The sequence below is a fragment of the Dama dama genome, chromosome 18, assembly GCF_033118175.1.
Source record: "Dama dama isolate Ldn47 chromosome 18, ASM3311817v1, whole genome shotgun sequence".
Lineage (NCBI taxonomy): Eukaryota > Metazoa > Chordata > Mammalia > Artiodactyla > Cervidae > Dama > Dama dama.
In genome coordinates, this window is record NC_083698.1 from 63,974,178 (window position 1) to 63,992,313 (window position 18,136).

General features: G+C 42.9%; 1 protein-coding gene across 1 annotated transcript in view; it reads left to right on the plus strand.

The window, feature by feature from the left end:
* CPVL (carboxypeptidase vitellogenic like) overlaps nt 1–18,136 on the plus strand; it is a 105,164-nt gene that overhangs the window by 12,328 nt on the left and 74,700 nt on the right. Inside the window, 3 exon segments of the mRNA XM_061165456.1 lie at nt 13,860–13,974; nt 14,956–15,014; nt 16,840–16,919. Coding sequence (XP_061021439.1) covers nt 13,860–13,974; nt 14,956–15,014; nt 16,840–16,919 — 254 coding nt within the window.

The window sequence follows — 18,136 nt, forward strand, 5'->3', positions numbered from 1 at the left end:
TCTGTTTTGCATATAGGGTTATCATTACCATCTTTCTAAATTCCATATATATGCATTAGTATACTGTATTGGTCTTTATCTTTCTGGCTTACTTCACTCTGTATAATGGGCTCCAGTTTCATCCATCTCATTAGAACTGATTCAAATGAATTCTTTTTAATGGCTGAGTAATATTCCATTGTGTATATGTACCACAGCTTCCTTATCCATTCGTCTGCTGATGGGCATCTAGGTTGCTTCCATGTCCTGGCTATTATAAACAGTGCTGCGATGAACATTGGGGTGCACGTGTCTCTTTCAGATCTGGTTTCCTCAGTGTGTGTGCCCAGAAGTGGGATTGCTGGGTCATATGGCAGTTCTATTTCCAGTTTTTTAAGGAATCTCCACACTGTTCTCCATAGTGGCTGTACTAGTTTGCATTCCCATCAACAGTGTAAGAGGGTTCCCTTTTCTCCACACCCTCTCCAGCATTTATTGCTTGTAGACTTTTGGATAGCAGCCATCCTGACTGGAGGCAACATTTGAGAGGCTCGCTCCCTCTCAGGGTCCTGCAGGTGCTCACCCTGCCTAGCCTGATGCCAGGAAAAGCACGAGTGCAGGGGATTAGGTGAACACGGTCCACGCATCCACAGTGTGGTGCAGAGGCAATGAGCCACTCTGATGCTTGTGGCCAAAGCAAAAGGCATTCTCTCTGAGAACAGGAGAGCAGGTCCCCAAGGGTCCCTGGAAGCCAGCAGACAGCCGACCCTGGGAGTGCAGACACAGGGCCTTCGCACACCCTCAGTTCACTTCCTCCTCTGGATGTTTAGGCTGCTTCAGTAACAAAGTGGCACAGAACAGCAGCTGCCAAACTTGCGACTGCTTGTCAGACACAACTTGGGATCTTTACAAATATGACAGATCCCGAGGTCAGTATGCGACGCCTCCCAGCAGAGATCTGATTTGTTTGGTCTGGAGGGGGCCCAGGGATCAGTGTTTCTATCAAGTTCCGCAGTGATTCCAGTGCAGCTAGTCAGTTCACTTGATTTTGGAAAGAGAGAACTAAAGGTCAGGGTACTTTCTCTAGTGTAATCTCCAGACATATTTTCTCATACTCCCTGTGTTCAAATGATATCTGACCAACTTAACAAGTTTTGAATTTTCAGCGAACATGATATTTAGCTTTGTCAGTAGAGGGTGCTGGAGGGACATTGCAGGAGGAAGTTGACTTCTCTTCTTGGTCCCTTGTTCGGCGTTTTGCTTTCTCTTGGCCCTGCTGCCCAGTCCATCAGCAGTGTGTGTGGAGGGACAGTCAGTGGTGTTCTGCTTTAGCTGGGCACCCAGGCCACGAAGACCCTCAGCAAGTTTATAGACTGGACTCCATCCCAGTGCCCACCTGTCTGTGGCCTTCACAGACAGGTCTCACCAGTGAGCAGGCTTCCTACAGCCTAGGCTTCCTACTTTCTCTGGCATGCTTTCATCAGCCTGGACCACCTGCCTCCCAGGGGGTCACCTCCAGCAGCCTTCCTGGCACGGACACCATGGACTTCTGGTTGACCGTGCTCTTCAAGCAAGCAGGCTCCCAACATCCTGACTTCCTCTGCATTCCTGGCCCCTGCCAGCCACAGCCTGCTGTCCTGCATGCCTTTCCTACTTGCCCAGGGGTTGTTGGCCCACTTTGCCTGGGTACCTTAGTAAATTTCTCAGTCCCTCAATGGGCTGGAACCATAGCTTCTCCAACGAGATCTGGACCGTGGCTTGGGAAGGGCCACACCCCACCTTATGAGTTCGTTCATCCGTGGACATTCTCCCTCAGCCCAGATACCCTTTAGAGTTCTCTTTACATATTTATGGTTATCCTTCCGTTATAATGAATATCATTTACATTAAAATATGGACACAGGAAGCCTACCCAGCATGCTGGCATTTGGCCAACACCAAGGAAGTGGCTCAGTGAGGAAGAAGAAACTCTGGTATTCCATCCCCTCTCTTGTCCTGGGCTGGATGAACATGGCTTATGGAGACCAGAGCAAACACTAGGACTTATAATGGTATTGAAGGTCAGTGTTTTCAAGTTAAAAAAAAAATTGAAAAACAGAAAAATTTAAGAGTTAAAATTTACTGTGTGGTCATGGAGAAGTTTTCAGGATCCACGGCAGCTGGTCTTTCTGTCTCAATCTTATTCTGCTAAGACCAGTGAATTACTCATTTGTGCTTCATTGCAGATCAACTTGCTTTGCTTCTATAGGCGTTTAATAGAAGATGGCTACCCTACAGTTCCCTAGTTTATCTGTCCTTGGACCATGCAGTAAACAGATTAACTAGCACTTCTCCTGGGGGCAGAGTGTGATTGGCCCAGTTTGGGTCAGGTGTTCTTTCTTGGTCCTATAAGCTAAGACTGAGGGTGCTGGGTCATGTGGTAATTAACATGGCTAATGGGCTCTTTCCGTTGGTGCATGGACTTAGAGAAGGGGATGTGATTCGGACAAATCTCTTAAAATATGTCTACCACTGATGGCTACAAATTCACCAATAATACAGTGAAGATGTGGAGGTCACAGACATTTGTCTTCTTTAAACATTCACTGTTTATCTTCTCTTGACTGTGTACTGATAGCATCAGGGATTGGGGAAAATAGAAGGTAGATGAGTGAGACAAATAAAAAAAAAGTAGCTAAAAATGATAAATTATGGATCATCCCATCCATAAGTATGCTCAGACTCTGCAGAAACCTTGATATGCCTCATTGCCTTTGAGAAATGAAATTTTAATAAGGATAAACAAGTAAACATTTTCAGCCATTTCTTTCTGTGCATCAAGAAAGGAAAGTCAGTCCTTTTCTCCAGCACCCTTCCCCCATTCTTCTAATGTCCAGCGTTTTGGCAGAAGGCATGAACAGAGAAGCCAGACTTCCTCATGAGGAAATAATAGCCAGAAAGAAAGGTTAGGAAGGAGAAAAGTAAAAAAGATTCTAGTAGGGTGTGAGTTGGCTCAAATGAATGAGACAATTCAAAGCTTGATGAGAGTCAGTGGGAACTTGGAAGTGATATGAGGAGGCTTCAGAACAGAAAAAAAGTTTTAAAAAGTTAATTGTCCATATGATGGTACAGTGGCAACTATCATAGTATAGGAAGTTTTCAGAGAGTGTTCGAAATGAACCACTGTGAGTAAAATTCCCCTGAAAAGCACTGAATGTCTTAAGTAAGTTGTTTTTATGTGTTGGGAATATGTGTGTATAATTAAAATGTTATTAAGTATCTAGTTAACAGTTCTAGTCACAAAACCAATTGCTTTAAATAAAAATCCTCTGCCTTCATTAGTATCATTAGTATTGCAGCTGAAATATCAGCTGAACTGGGACCTGTGTGGCAAAATGGGAGTCCATTCAAACATACTTGGAATTTTCAAGACAGTTTCATGGGGGTACTAATGACTTCAATTACAACAGAACATATTACTTAACTTATACCAAGCAAATGATCACCCTCTGCATATAGAAGTGTGAAGGGAGCCTTAATTAATTTACTAATTGCACTTCTTATTTTAAGTGGTTGGTTTGGGTCTATAGTGGTTAGGTTGCTGTTTTCTCTTAGAGTGTGGTGTTCCTTTGTGGGGATGGAGAAAGGGAGTGCCTAGAGTATGTCCCCAGGCCTAGGCATTGGCAGAAAATATTGCTCCAATACTTATTGGGTACCTAAGATTCCCTAGGGTTACTCCAATAAGTCCTCTGTCTACACTGTAGTCTTATTACCTAAGAGTACTGAAATCTCCAAGTGTTTACTGCATCCCCGGCCCCAGTGTAGGAATATACTGCTTCAATGATTATGTAAAGTTAGAAGGTTATCTCTACCGCGTGATGTAGAGGAGGGCCCAGGAGGATGGAGTGAAAGATGGGTATGGTTTGATGGGGGACAGGGTGAAAAGGAAGACTCCGAAGTATAAGAGGATGCTACTCATGTGGGAAGCAGTAGGGCAGGAGGGTTTCATTTCATTAGTGTTTTCATATAGAGTCCTCTATGCTCACTTGGAAGCAAGGAAGAAGAGGCTGGGCGTTTTTGAAGAATCTCCTTATGCACAGAATGTTAAACCTAATAAATGAATTTTAATACTTCAAATGACAGTCTGTTAAGACCTAGGGTATTTTTTCACCATCATAGTGAATTAATAATGGAATGAGTTAATGTGAGAGATTGTGAAATTTTCTTCAGTAGAGATCTAAAAATTAATTGATAAACTACCTCCTTCTTGGTGCTTCCTTTAGCAACAAACCCTGAGGAAGGAGTGTCCAAGTTCATGAACTGGCCACCAGGGGTCACCAGAAGAACTGAAAGGGCTTCTAAGGCAAAGCCATAGTTTGCGGTTCACGAAGAGGGCGATTTGTGATTCTGTTGTTAGAGACTTCTCACTTAAATATTTAGGATTCTTTTGTCCCTTCTTTTATATTTAAAATTTCCTTGTCCCTTATTTTTGATCGTCAGCTCTTGCTACACTACTCTGACCTATGTGTCATTGGTAGATATTTTTCTTTTTAATTAAATATATAAATGCTTATTTGGAAGGGATTATTCACATTTCAAATGTTAGCCCATCACCAGAGGCTGCCTTTAAGTATTCAGTCTAACATCTTCCCATTGTTCTTTTATATTACCCATTTCTTTAATTACTTATTTATTACCTGTCTTACCACTTTACCAGAAAAGTAGCCAGAGCTAACACTTAAGTAGATACTCTAGGCACTGTTCAAGTGCTGGGCATGTATTAACTCTGAATCTGCACAACAGTCCTGTACAATAGACATTATTATTATTCTTATGTTCAAGCAGAAGACCCTGAGACACAGAGAAGTTAAGTAACTTGCCCAAGGTCACACAGCTATGAAATAGCATAATTAGAATTTAGACCCTGGCAGTCTGGTGCCACAGCCCATGTTCTTCTTCATTAACTATCCTTTCTGTCCATGAGTGGGAGCTGGCCTGCATCCCCAGCCCTAGAATAATGCCTGTTGATGTTCTATGTTAAATGAATTAATACTTCATGGTAGATTCAGAGTGTCAGACTATTCAGCCAGATGATGATATGTACTGATATATGAAGAGATTTCCACAACATGCTGTTAAGTGAATGCAGAAAATATAGAATATATATTGTTGTTTTTGTTCAGTTGCTAAGTCATGTAAGACTAGTTTGGGGAAAAAAAGGTATTTATGTACATAACATGTAACATCTATGAGATATGTGTATATGTACATGTGAGGAGGTGGGGTAGGGTATAGAAAAAAATCTGAAAGACTAAATACTCCAATGATCATCTGTAGGGAATAGGATTGGTGGGGCAAGGGGGATTTTTTATACCCTCTTTGAAAAAAAGTAAGAATAAGTATTTTCTTTATGATATGAAAAACTTTAAGTAAAAATTTTTGAATTTTGGACAAAAATAAACACACTTTCATTTCATACATTCTTGAATTATAGTTTCAGAATAATAAGTACTTTAAAAGTCCTTCATTTCCTAAACCTATAAATGAAGTAAAATAGTTGCTTCTTACTTCATTCGAGTCTGAATTTTGCAATTTTGTTCAGGGTGTCTTCATTTACTTTTATTCTTTCCTAAATGGGGGTAGGGGGTGGGAGAAGGGCTTCATCCCCACAATTGAGAGCTAAATATATCACCCAAGGAGTTAGACTGCCAGGGTCTGAATTCTAATTATGCTATTTTATAGCTGTGTGACCTTGGGTGAGTTACTTAACTTCTCTGTCTCACTGTCTTCTGCTTGAACATAAGAATAATAATAATGTCTATGGCATAGCTTTATGCTATTATTATTGGCATAATTACTGTGTTTGTCATGACGTTGTGATGTCATGCATGTGTGTGCGCATGTTCAGTCACTTCAGTTGTGTCTGACTCTTTGCAACCACATGGACTGTAGCCCACCAGGCTCCTCTGTCCATAGGATTCTCCAGGCAAGAATACTGGAGTGAGTTGCCATGCCCTCCTCCAAGGGATCTTCCTGACCCAGGGATTGAACCCACATCTCTGGCATCTCCTGCATTGCAGGTGGATTTTTTTTTTTACCACTGAGCCACCTGGGAAGCCTTGTGATGTCATATCATATTTACAAAGTCTGAAAGCTGTGGGATAACTGACTCTTGGACTTTTTGCATTGAAGACATGAAGCTTTCTTTTCTAACATCTGATTTTTGCATTTCATTCCAGATAAGGGCAATATTTACTTCACAGTTTGGTTGCACATCAGAGTAAGACAATGTTTGTGTGGAATTTTCTTTAAAAAAAAAATGAATTTCTTCAAAGATTGTTGAGCTCATTCACCTCCTTCAGGAAAGTAAATTTGAGGAGCAGGGTCAGCTGAGGTTGGAGGTGTGTATGCAGATCTCTTATTATTTAAGCATTCCAAGAATGCAGTGTCCTGTGCTTCAAAGTTGCATAATAAAGATGTTTGGCACCGAGGTACTTGACTTGACTTTGTAGTGTGGCCTCTCAGGGTCAGACTATTTTTCTGAGAGCCTGGAGGAGCCATTATTGTGCCAGGTCACAGGAAGAGACATGAAAAGCAGGGGAGGATGGAGTGGAGAGCAGAGGGCCCAGGGCATCCGAGAGGGCAAAACTCTCTCACCCTCATAGCTTCTCAGCCCTGCCTGCACATTTAACCACCTGGGAGCTTTTAAAACAGACAGATGCCTGTCTCACGCCAGACCAGTTGAATTGGAATCTTTGGTTATTGAGCCTAAGCAGTAGTTTTTTTAAAAAAACAGCTTTCCATGTTGTTTTTTTTTTTTTTTTAATGAGTGGTCAAGATTGAGAACCACTGGCTCGCGTGCAGCTCCTCAGGGCTTCTAGAAATGCATGCATATTAGGAAGGAAGTGGGGGATGGAGGCCCACGGGAATGGGTGAACTCATAGTATTTCACACACTGGAGGCTGGAACCCCTTTCATGTAGATTCCATCCTCTCTCCACTCCTTAACTCTCCTGCTGCTGAATCAATACAAGCTGAAGATGGTCCTGGGGAGTGGTATCGAGTAGCAAGTTAGAGGATCAGAAGCTGTGTTTTGTGGCCCCCATGGACTGTAGCCCACCAGGCTCCTCTGTCCATGGTATTCTCCAGGTAAGAATACTGGAGTGGGTTGCCATTCCCTTCTCCAGGGGATCTTCCTGACCCAGGGATGGAGCCAGGGCCTCCTGCACTGCAGGCAGATTCTTTACCATCTGAGCCACTAGCAAATCCCATACAGGACTGGAAGGAAGATTAAAAAATAAAAAAATCACTTATTCAAACAAAACACACATAGTTGGGGCCAGGCAGGCTAGGGCGGAGCTAGTTACATTTATTCAGCACAGCATAGTTGACAATATCATTTCATGATACATCTTCTCATCAGGGTCCTCAGGCAAGCCTGTGAGGTGGGTATTATCGCCTTCTGATGGATGAGGAAGCAGAGGGCTGGAGGAATCTGAGGGCAGGATCACACAGCTATCACGTGGCCAGGTAGAACCAGCACCTGTCTGGCTACCCGTTCCTGGGCCACACTGCTCTCCCACAGTGGTTTTACAAGGCCGGCTTTGATTTTAATTTGTTTTTGCTTCAGCTTATAAGTTCCTGCTTCTCTTGAATTCTCTATGAACATTTTCAACACTTTAGTCAAGAGAAGTAACTAGTGAAAAACTGACCAGGTAAGATGGCCAAAGGAGCAAAGAACAGCAAACAATTCACTTTTCTTGTTCTCCCATTAATAAATGGTTTACATGAAAACTGTCTTATAAATTCCTGGTATTTCTTTCTTACAGCAATAGTTAGCATTTAAGAACATGCACTATATGCCACTTACTAGGCGTTATGAAAATCAATATATTTAGTCCTCCCAACCACTACGTGGCGTAGGTATTATGATTGATCCCCATTTTACAGGTGGGGAAACTGAGGTCCAAAGAGCTTAGCCAGCTTACCTAACATCACCCAGCTAGTGGATAGTAACGCTCAGATTGGAATCCAGTTTGAGACAAGAGCTCACAGACTTTATCTGTTATGCTCTGCTCACTCTTAGAACTACAGCCCTGCTGACCTCCCAGTTTGCCTCTGGGCTCCTACCTTTTCTACCTGTTTCCTTACTAATAATTTGTGCTTAATGTCCTTTTATCATGCATTAGGTTTTGCTGCAAGGGCTTGGTAAATATTATCTCGTTTAATTCCTTAACACTGGAGATTGGGTCCCGGGTAGCCTCTCCAAGGGAGGCTCCTCTCCAGCCCATGGCTGTTCTGACCATCCCTGCTCTCTTGGCACACTCCCTTGGCCTCTTCCCAAAGCTGCCAAAGACCCTGTAGATTTTGAAAGTTCTTTGTCCCCGCTCTCCTCCTGGTTAGAACCCTGCAAGCTCAGCTCTTCTTTCAGGTTCTTAGCTACAGGTCACAGATACCCCCTCCCGTTGTATCTCTCTTGCCTTCTGCCCACCACCTTCTCACATCATCCAGGTGGATGTGCCAGTCCACTCCACCTTTCTGATGCAGAAGTGACATGTCCCCGTGTGACTGGGCTAAGGGAGGGGTTGCAGGATGGGCCAAAGCAGTAGGATCCTTTCTGGCCAAACATGACTGATCACACATCAGATGAGCCATGACATCATGTGAGGGTTCACAGTCACATCCTGCCTTGGCCTTGTGGAGACCAAGGGGGCCTTCTTTCAGACTGCTCCCAAGGATTCACGTAGGGCCAGGCCACCTATACTCGCTGCTTTCACACTCAGTTCTTCTTTGGCTTGAGGACTTCTCTATCATTTTCTTCCATCTACAGCATCATTTCCTGGCTCTCCTTGTGGCTGAATCCTTCGTGGCTCCCAAGTCTCACCTGTGCTCTCAGGATCTCACTGAGAACTTCCCTAATTGTGTGTCCAAAAGAAGTACCTCTTTGTCAGCCCTCACCCTCTCTCTTGATATCACCCTTATTTCCTCTCCTTGATGGCTTAGATAGTAAAGAATCTGCCAAAAACATGCAGGAGAACCGGGTTCGATCCATGGGTCAGGAAGGTCCCCTGGAGAAGGGAATGGCAACCTGCTCCAGTATTCTTGTTTGGAGAATTCCATGAACAGAGGAGCCTGGGAGGCTATAATCCATGCAGTCACAAAGAGTGAGACACAAACGAGGGGCTAATACTAACACTATTTCATCTCCACACTCTTTAATCATCGTGTTTATTCATTTACTTACTGTCTGTATTTTTCATGAAATGCAAGCTTGAGGAGGGCAAGGAGTTGTCTTTTTCACTCACTGCTCTGCCAGGATCTTCTTGTATCATGGTGCCAACCCCTACAAGGTGCTGAGTGAAAGAATGTAAAGACACCTCTGTCACTGAGGGTGGTGGTGTTGTAACTCATTTCCAGCATCCCACCCTGCCAGTGGCCTTTCCTTATTTACATTGGCCATATCTCTTAAATAAATCTGCACCTTCTCTGGGGTTTTGTTGCTATCATTTGCATGGACTATATGACTCAGGTCCTGCCTGCTGCTTCTCAGTTCATCGAGTTGAATGAAGTTAGTGAACACCTTCTCTGTAAATAAAATTAGAAAGTCAGTTCGGACTCTCGGTGAAGGGAGCAGATTGTCACTGAGGAGGGTGGATTCCTTGTTATATTCCTCTTTGGGAATATGTTGGTCGAATGGAAGAGTCCCCGGAAGGCTTAAAGAGCTTAAATATATATATATACTGTGCTGTGCTAAGTCGACTCTTCGTGACCCCATAGACTATAGCTTGCCAGGCTCCTCTGTCCATGGGGATTCTCTAGAGAAGAATACTGGAGTGGGTTGCCATTTCCTCTTCCAGGAGATCTTCCCAACCCAGGGATTGAACCCAGGTCTCCCACATTGCAGGTGGACTCTTTACTAGCTGAGCCATGAGGGAAGCCCTAAATATATATATAAAACTGAGCCAGGTGGCTCAGTGGTAAAGAATCTGCCTGCCAAGCCAGGAAATGCAAGAGATGCAGATTTGATGCCTGGGTCGGGGAGATTCCCTGGAGAAGGAAATGGCAACCCACTCCATTATTCTTGCCTGGGGAATCCCCATTGACAGAGGAACCTGGCAGCCTACAGTCCATAGGGTCGGAAAGAGTTAGACATGACTTAGTGACTAAACCACCGCCACCACCCTAGGCAGTATGCTGGGAATCAGTTCAGTTCAGTTCAGTTTAGTCACTCAGTCATGTCTGACTCTTTGCAACCCCATGGACTGCAGCACGCCAGGCCTCCCTGTCCATCACCAACTCCCAGAGTCCACCCAAACTCTTGTCCATTGAGTCAGTGATACTATCCAACCATCTCATCCTCTGTCATCCCCTTCTCCTCCTGCCTTCCATCTTTCCCAGCATCAGGGTCTTTTCAAATGAGTCAGCTCTTCACATCAGGTGGCCAAAGTATTGGAGTTTCAGCTTCAACATCAGTCCTTCCAATGAACACCCAGGACTAATCTCCTTTAGGATGGACTGGATGGATCTCCTTGCAGTCCAAGGGACTCTCAAGAGTCTTCTCCAACACCACAGTTCAAAAGCAACAATTCTTCGGTGCTCAGCCTTCTTTATAGTCCAACTCTCACATCCATACATGACCACTGGAAAAACCAGCCTTGACTAGACGGACCTTTGTTGACAAAGTAATGTCTCTGTTTTTTCATATGCTGTCTAGGTTGGTCATAACTTTCCTTCCAAGGAGTAAGCGTCTTTTAATTTCTTGGCTGCAATCACCATCTGCAGTGATTTTGGAGCCCTCAAAAATAAATTCAGCCACTGTTTCCACTGTTTGTTTCCCCATCTAATTGCCATGAAGTGATGGGACTGGATGCCATGATCTTAGTTTTCTGAAAGTTGAGCTTTAAGCCAACTTTTTCACTCTCCTCTTTCACTTTCATCAAGAGGCCCCTTTAGTTTTTCTTCACTTTCTGCCATAAGGGTGGTGTCATCTGCATATCTGAGGTTATTGATATTTCTCCCGGCAATCTTGATTCCAGCTTGTGCTTCCTCCAGCCCAGCGTTTCTCATGATGTACTCTGCATATAAGTTAAATAAGCAGGGTGACAGTATACAGTCTTGATGTACTCCTTTTCCTATTTGGAACTAGTCTGTTGTTCCATGTCCAGTTCTAACTGTTACTTCCTAACCTGCATACAGATTTCTCAAAAAGCAGGTCAGGTGGTCTGGTATTCCCATCTGTTTCAGAATTTTCCATAGTTTATTGTGATCCACACAGTCGAAGGCTTTGGCATAGTCAATAAAGCAGAAATAGATGTTTTTCTGGAACTCTCTTGCTTTTTCTATGATCCAGCGGATGTTGGCAATTTGATCTCTGGTTCCTCTGCCTTTTCTAAAACCAGCTTGTATATCTGGAAGTTCATGATTCATGTATTGCTGAAGCCTGGCTTGGAGAATTTTGAGCACTACTTTACTAGCATGTAAGATGAGTGCAATTGTGCAGTAGTTTGAGCATTCTTTCATATTTCCTTTTTTGGGGATTGGAATGAAAACTGACCTTTTCCAGTCCTGTGGCCACTACTGAGTTTTCCAAATTTGCTGACATATTGAGTGCAGGACTTTCACAGCATCATCTTTTAGGATTTGAAATAGCTCAACTGGAATCCCATCACTTCCACTAGCTTTGTTCATAGTGATGTTTCCTAAGGCCCACTTGACTTCACATTCCAGGATGTCTGGCTCTAGGTGAGCGATCACACTATCGTCATTATCTGGGGTCATGAAGATCTTTTTTGTACAGTTCTGTGTATTCTTGCCACCTCTTCTTAATATATTCTGCTTCTGTTAGGTCCATACCATTTATATTCTTTATTGAGCCCAACTTTGCATGGAATGTTCCCTTGGTATCTCTAATTTTCTTGAAAAGATCTCTAGTCTTTCCCACTCTATTGTTTTCCTCTATTTCTTTGCATTGATCGCTGAGGAAGACTTTCTTATCTCTCCTTGCTATTCTGTGGAACTCTGCATTCAAATGAGTATATCTTTCCTTTTCTCCTTTGCTTTGCACTTCCCTTCTTTTCAAAGCTATTTGTAAGGCCTCCTCAGACAGTCATTTTACTTTTTTGCATTTCTTTTTCTTGGGGATGGTGTTGATCCCTGTCTCCTGTACAATGTCATGAACCTCTGTCCATAGTTCATCAGGTACTCTATCAAATCTAGTCCCTTAAATCTATTTGTCACTTCCACTGTATAATCATAAGGGATTTGATTTAGGTCATACCTGAATGGTCTAGTGGTTTTCCCCACTTTCTTCAATTGAAGTCTGAATTTGGCAGTAAGGAGTTCATGGTCTGAGCCACAGTCAGCTCCCAGTCTTGTTTTTGCTGACTTTATAGAGCTTCTTCATCTTTGGCTGCAAAGAATATAATCAGTCTGATTTCGGTGTTGACCATCTAGTGATGTCCATGTGTAGAGTCTTCTCTTGTGTTGTTGGAAGAGAGTGTTTGCTATGACCAGTGTATTCTCTTGGAAAAACTCTATTAGCCTTTGCCCTGCTTCATTTTGTACTCCAAGACCAAATTTTCCTGTTACTCCAGGTGTTTCTTGACTTCCTACTTTTGCATTCCAGTCCCCTATAATGAAAGAGACATCTTTTTTTGGATATTAGTTCTAAAAGGTCTTGTAGGTCTTCATAGAACCATTCAACTTCAGCTTCTTCAGTGTTACTGGTCAGGGCATAGACTTGGATTACCGTGATATTGAATGGTTTGCCTTGGAAACGAACAGAGATCATTCTGTCGTTTTTGAGATTGCATCCAAGTACTGCATTTCTGACTGTTTTGTTGACTATGATGACTACTCCATTTCTTCTAAGGGATTCCTGCCCACAGTAGTAGATATAATGGTCATATCAGTTAAATTCACCCATTCCAGTTCATTTTAGTTTGCTCATTCCTAAAAGAGTAACAGTCGATGTTCACTCTTGCCATCTGATGTTTGACCACTTCCAATTTGCCTTGATTCATGGACCTAACATTCCAGGTTCCTATGCAATATTGCTCTTTACAGCATCGGACCTCGTTTTTATCACTAGTCACATCCACAGCTGGGTGTTGTTTTTACTTTGGCTCCATCTCTTCATTCTGGAGTTATTTCTCCACTGATTTCCAGTAGCATATTGGGCACCTACCAACCTGGGGAGTTCATCTTTCAGTGTCCTATCTTTTTCCATTTTCATACTGTTCATGGGGTCCTCAAGGCAAGAATACTGAAGTGGTTTGCCATTCCCTTCTCCAGTGGACCACATTCTGTCAGACCTCTCCACCATGACCCGTCCGTCTTGGGTGGCCCCACACGACATGGCTTAGTTTCATTGAGTTAGACAAGGCTGTGGTCCTGTGATCAGATTGGCTAGTTGTCTGTGGTTGTGGTTTCGGTCTGTCTGCCCTCTGATGCCCTCTCTCAGCGTCTACCCTCTTACTTCGGTTTCTCTTACCTTGGAAGTGGGGTATCTCTTCACAGCTGCTCCAGCAAAGCGCAGCTGCTGCTCCTTACCTTGGACATGGGGTATCTCCTCATGGCCGCCGCTCCTGACCTTGGACGTGGGGTAGCTCCTCATGGCCACTGCTCCTGAGGATGTACAAAGGCAAATCTTTTATTATTCCTGGGTATTCTGGCTATTGGCGAGAAAAGACTTAACTACACAAGATAGATACCAGCATGTGAAATAAATACTAATTCTAAACAAGAAATGGCAGCACTTTACTTCTGTAGAGAGTGGTCATGGGGAAGGTTTGATGAGGCTTGGTCAAGGCTGTGAAAGACAGAGGATTTAGGTGAGTTTGCTTGGGGATTTCCTGAAGCCTTAGCACTCTGTGCATTCACTGGGTTCTTTGTCCTTTCTAGATAGAGCCACAGAAAGCACCAGTTGTCCTTTGGCTGCAGGGGGGCCCAGGAGGCTCATCCATGTTTGGTCTCTTTGTGGAACATGGACCTTACATTGTCAGAGAAAACATGACTTGTAAGTATTGCTTGGACTCTGGTTTCCCATGGAGAGTTCTTCCTTTGAACCTTATATCTGCTTTAGAAATAACTTAGTGTGAACAATGAACCCCTAGAAATAGCTTTACAGTTTCAGATTATGAAAACGTAGTTTTCTGGCAGTGTCTGAAGGAAGGAGGAGCCAACAGGGTGAGTGTCCTGACGGGGCTGCTTTCTGCCTTGAAATTTGGGTGAAAGGTTCCCCGCTTTATTCTGCTAGTCTACTGCTGACTCAAGCAATGCAGACTTATGAAAACATTTGGCATTTATTACTGTCTGGGTGAGACCTTTTGCATGGGACAAGTGGGTGGAATTATATCCCTAATTATTCATGTAACCTGAATGGTGTACAGTTCAGCCACACAAATGATCAGATATCTTGGAAACAAGGTGCTGAGGGCTGCGGGAAGGAATGGAGAAGGAGCTACATCCAGCTCTAACCCAGGTTTATCTCCACCTCAGTTTTAGGGGAGAGGAGATTGTTTACTTTCCCCAAGTCAGAATTTGGAGGGTAAACCAGTTTGTGACTTGGTATACTTATGTACGCAATTCTGTTGAAGTTGTGGGTCTCTTCAGTGTTGGATGGGAGGGAAGATTCTGGAGAATCAGAGGTTAAAGAGGATTCACTCAATTGGACAGATAGGTTTATTGCATCTGTGGGTGATGGGTGTTTCGGCATGGGGCAGTTGCACGGGGTTTTGTTTCTAACGTTCATATTAGATGTAGACACTCTCTGGTTCTGGGAAAAGTAAAGGAGAGGAGGGGAGGAGGAAAAACAGCTGGTGTCTGTTCCTGCTGCAGGACAGTGATGCAGGGCCAGAGTGACACAGGGTCAGAGGGACACCAAGAGTTCCCCAAACTGGAGGGGACAGTGGGAGTGTTGGGCTCCAAACCAGAGCTAGACGTTAGATGGAATGTTTTATTAAGGACTCAGTCTCAAGCCTCTTCTCTGCTTTCCTAGTGGGTGCCAGAGACTTTCCTTGGACCACTACGTTTTCCATGCTCTACGTTGATAATCCCGTGAGTACCTGGGGTCCTGTGAAATGGCAGTGTTGGCCTCTCTAGTCTTTTTCTCTTTCATTAAGTACATTTATTAAGTAGAAAAACACCAGATTTTTTTCTTTTTAAAATATAATTGTCTATTTTATTTTTTAAATAATTTTTAAAAATTTTATTGGGCTGCTCCAGGTCTTAGTTACGACCTAAATGGGGCCTTAGTTACGGCCTAAATGGGGTCTTAGTTGCCGCGTGCAGGATCTCGTTCCCTGACCAGGGTTCCCACCTGGTTTCCCTGCCTTGGGAGCACTAAGTCTTAACCCTTGGAGCACCAAGGAAGCCCCTATAATTGTCTATTTAAAAAACACATTTGATTTGATTTGTCCCACCCTTCCTTCAGCGTTGAAACACGTACATTGCCACATGTAAAATAGCTAACTAATGGGAAACTGCTGTGTAACACAGGAGCTCAATGGTGCCCTGTGACACCCTAGAGGGTGGGATGGGATACAGGCTGAGGGGGAGGTCCAAGGCGGGGGACTTACGTATACCCATGGCTGATTCATATTGTCGTATGGCAGAAGCCAACACAATAAAGCAATTACCCTCCAATTAAAAATTTTTTAAATTGAGATTTAATTTTTCTAATATGTACCATTATATCCAAGTTTGGGAGTTTTCCTTGCTGCTTTCTCTCCTTCCCTCATTTCTGGTCTTATGAAATGTCCTCTTCACTGAGTTATACCATCTAGGAAGGGATGACTTTCTATTGATAATATGGGTTTCTCTATAACTTGGGGTTTTTTTAATAGCATGGGAACACCTAATCTTTCAAATAGAGCTCTGATATAAAAAGTCAAAACTAGCCCCTTTCACTTATCACAGTGAGCTGAATGCCTCATCTCAGGGAGAGCAAAAGGTACAATTCTCCTTGGGAAGTTTTTATGAAATCAAATCAAATAAACTGCAATATAGGAGAGTAACTTTAGGGTCAACTCCCGCAGACTGAGAGCATCTGTCCTCTAATCTAACTTCTTTCACTTCCCAGATGGTTCAAAGAGAAAAGAGAAAAATAGGAAGGAAAAAATCCAACATTCTTGCCCCCCATCATGTTTTGTCAGCCATCTTCTTTCCTAGTCTATAATTTCATGTTTACATTAAAGTCTAATTAAATGTCCTGTTCCCTTGGCTGTTTGGAAAAAAATAAAAAATCAAAAATATTTACAACTGATGTATATGGTGGGGGTGCATTCCTTGTATTTGTTGTTGACCCAGAATAAGTAGTAGCTTTTTCTATTGATTTACTCAGTTGTCTATGAACTTCCAGGAATAAGGAACTATTAGTTTAAAGCTAATCTTTATTTTAAAACCCCTTATCTGCTGAAGGTGAAAGGGCTTAGTGGCCATATTTATCACAAGTAAAGAAATTGGGAAAAAAACTGTGCACACACACACAACTAGCTTTTATCTTTGGCCAATAGAGAGTTCCTTCTTAGCAGGACAGAGCAGTGCACCTTCCAGGTTTCAGAGACTTTGAGTCTTTTGATACTGTAGCAGGGGCCAGGAAAGGTGAGTTTCTCATCCTTAAATAATCATCTGGAAGGGTCCCCACTGCAGGATCAGAGAAAAGCTTTGCACTGCCAGTTTATTTGGGCTCAGGAGAGGGAAGGGGGACATGGTGACATGCAGCGTCCTTCTGTGAGCATGGACGAGTGCACAGGGGTGATGCTGAAAAGCTGAGGCCAAAGGCATGACCTTGGGAATACTGTTGATTTCCTTCCCATGCGGTGTCTCTCAGCAGGATGTGCATTTCTCTCTGTTTATACCTGCTTATTTATTTCATCTTCAGGTGGGCACAGGTTTCAGTTTTACTGACCATGTCCATGGATATGCGATAGATGAGGATGACGTGGCCCGAAACTTATACAGGTAAAAGACCCTGGCTTTCTTTTGGCCATCTTCAAACCAAATGATTTTCTATTTCAAAATGAAAATTCCTCCAGTAGTAGAAGTATTATTGATTGGTCATCATAGTCCAGTTCCTGAAGATATTGTAAGAATACTTCTACGTGAGGAGTGCGTGCACGCATGCACACACACACACACACATACACATACATACATGGCCTGTTTTCCATTTTGGTATGTTATAATTGATAACTGTGAAGTGGCCAGCAGAGAAAGTAGCAAGAAGAACTTAAATCTTAAGGTGTAATTTTGTAAAAATATCCTTTGAAAAACAATAGAAACAGCAGAATTATTCAACCAAATATACTTTTCCAACCTTTCAACTAGCTGCCTGAGAGGTTTCTGCTTGCTTCCAACATAATTTATATATTGAACTTTGAATTTGCCAAGAAACAACATCTCAGATGTTTGTTTGTTTTCTTTCCCAGGAGTCCTTTTGTGGCCATGACAAAATACAGTTTTTCACTCCTGTGTTTCTCCTTCATGCCTTTTCCAAGCTGAAAGCTCAGCTTGCTAGGTAGTCTCTTACTTTTCTTTTCAGATTACAGAGTTATTCTTTTACATAAAATATTAAGGAAGATGTGAAGTTGTAAACCTGATCAAACAGTATACATACAATATCTTCCTTTCTCTTTTCTTACATTCATTATAGCTATTTTTAGTACATTTTCTTAAAGTGACCTTTCTTATTTGGTCATTTTGTTTCACAGTCTGTAAATTATTACTAGAGCCCAGGTCCTGGATTCTTTCCGATCACTAGGGCCCTCCCCCACCCCACCCCCAACCCTATGCCTTGTAATAATTTGCTGAAAGAATCCTAGTCGCCAAAAAGAGTTAACCAGCTCCTCTATGCTGCCCCTCTATTTTCACCAAACACCCCGTCTGCTAATTGGTGAGCAAACTCAACCAATCCCCAAAGTGAAAGTGAATCTAATAGGAGTCAGTGTTTTTTGATCTCTGACAAAAGCTTTCCGTTTTATTCTTCTTTCTCCCCAAGGCGATGGTTGGGAGGGGTGGGGGCAGGGAAGAGGAAAGAGGAACTTTTCAGCCTCTCTCCCAGAGATGTTTCTTCTCTGCTGCCCCAGAAAACGACATGGCTGGTGTCTGTCTTGCACACTTTCATTCGCCACATGTCCCATTATTTTAACACGGTCACTCAATCTCCAGATGAGCTGACT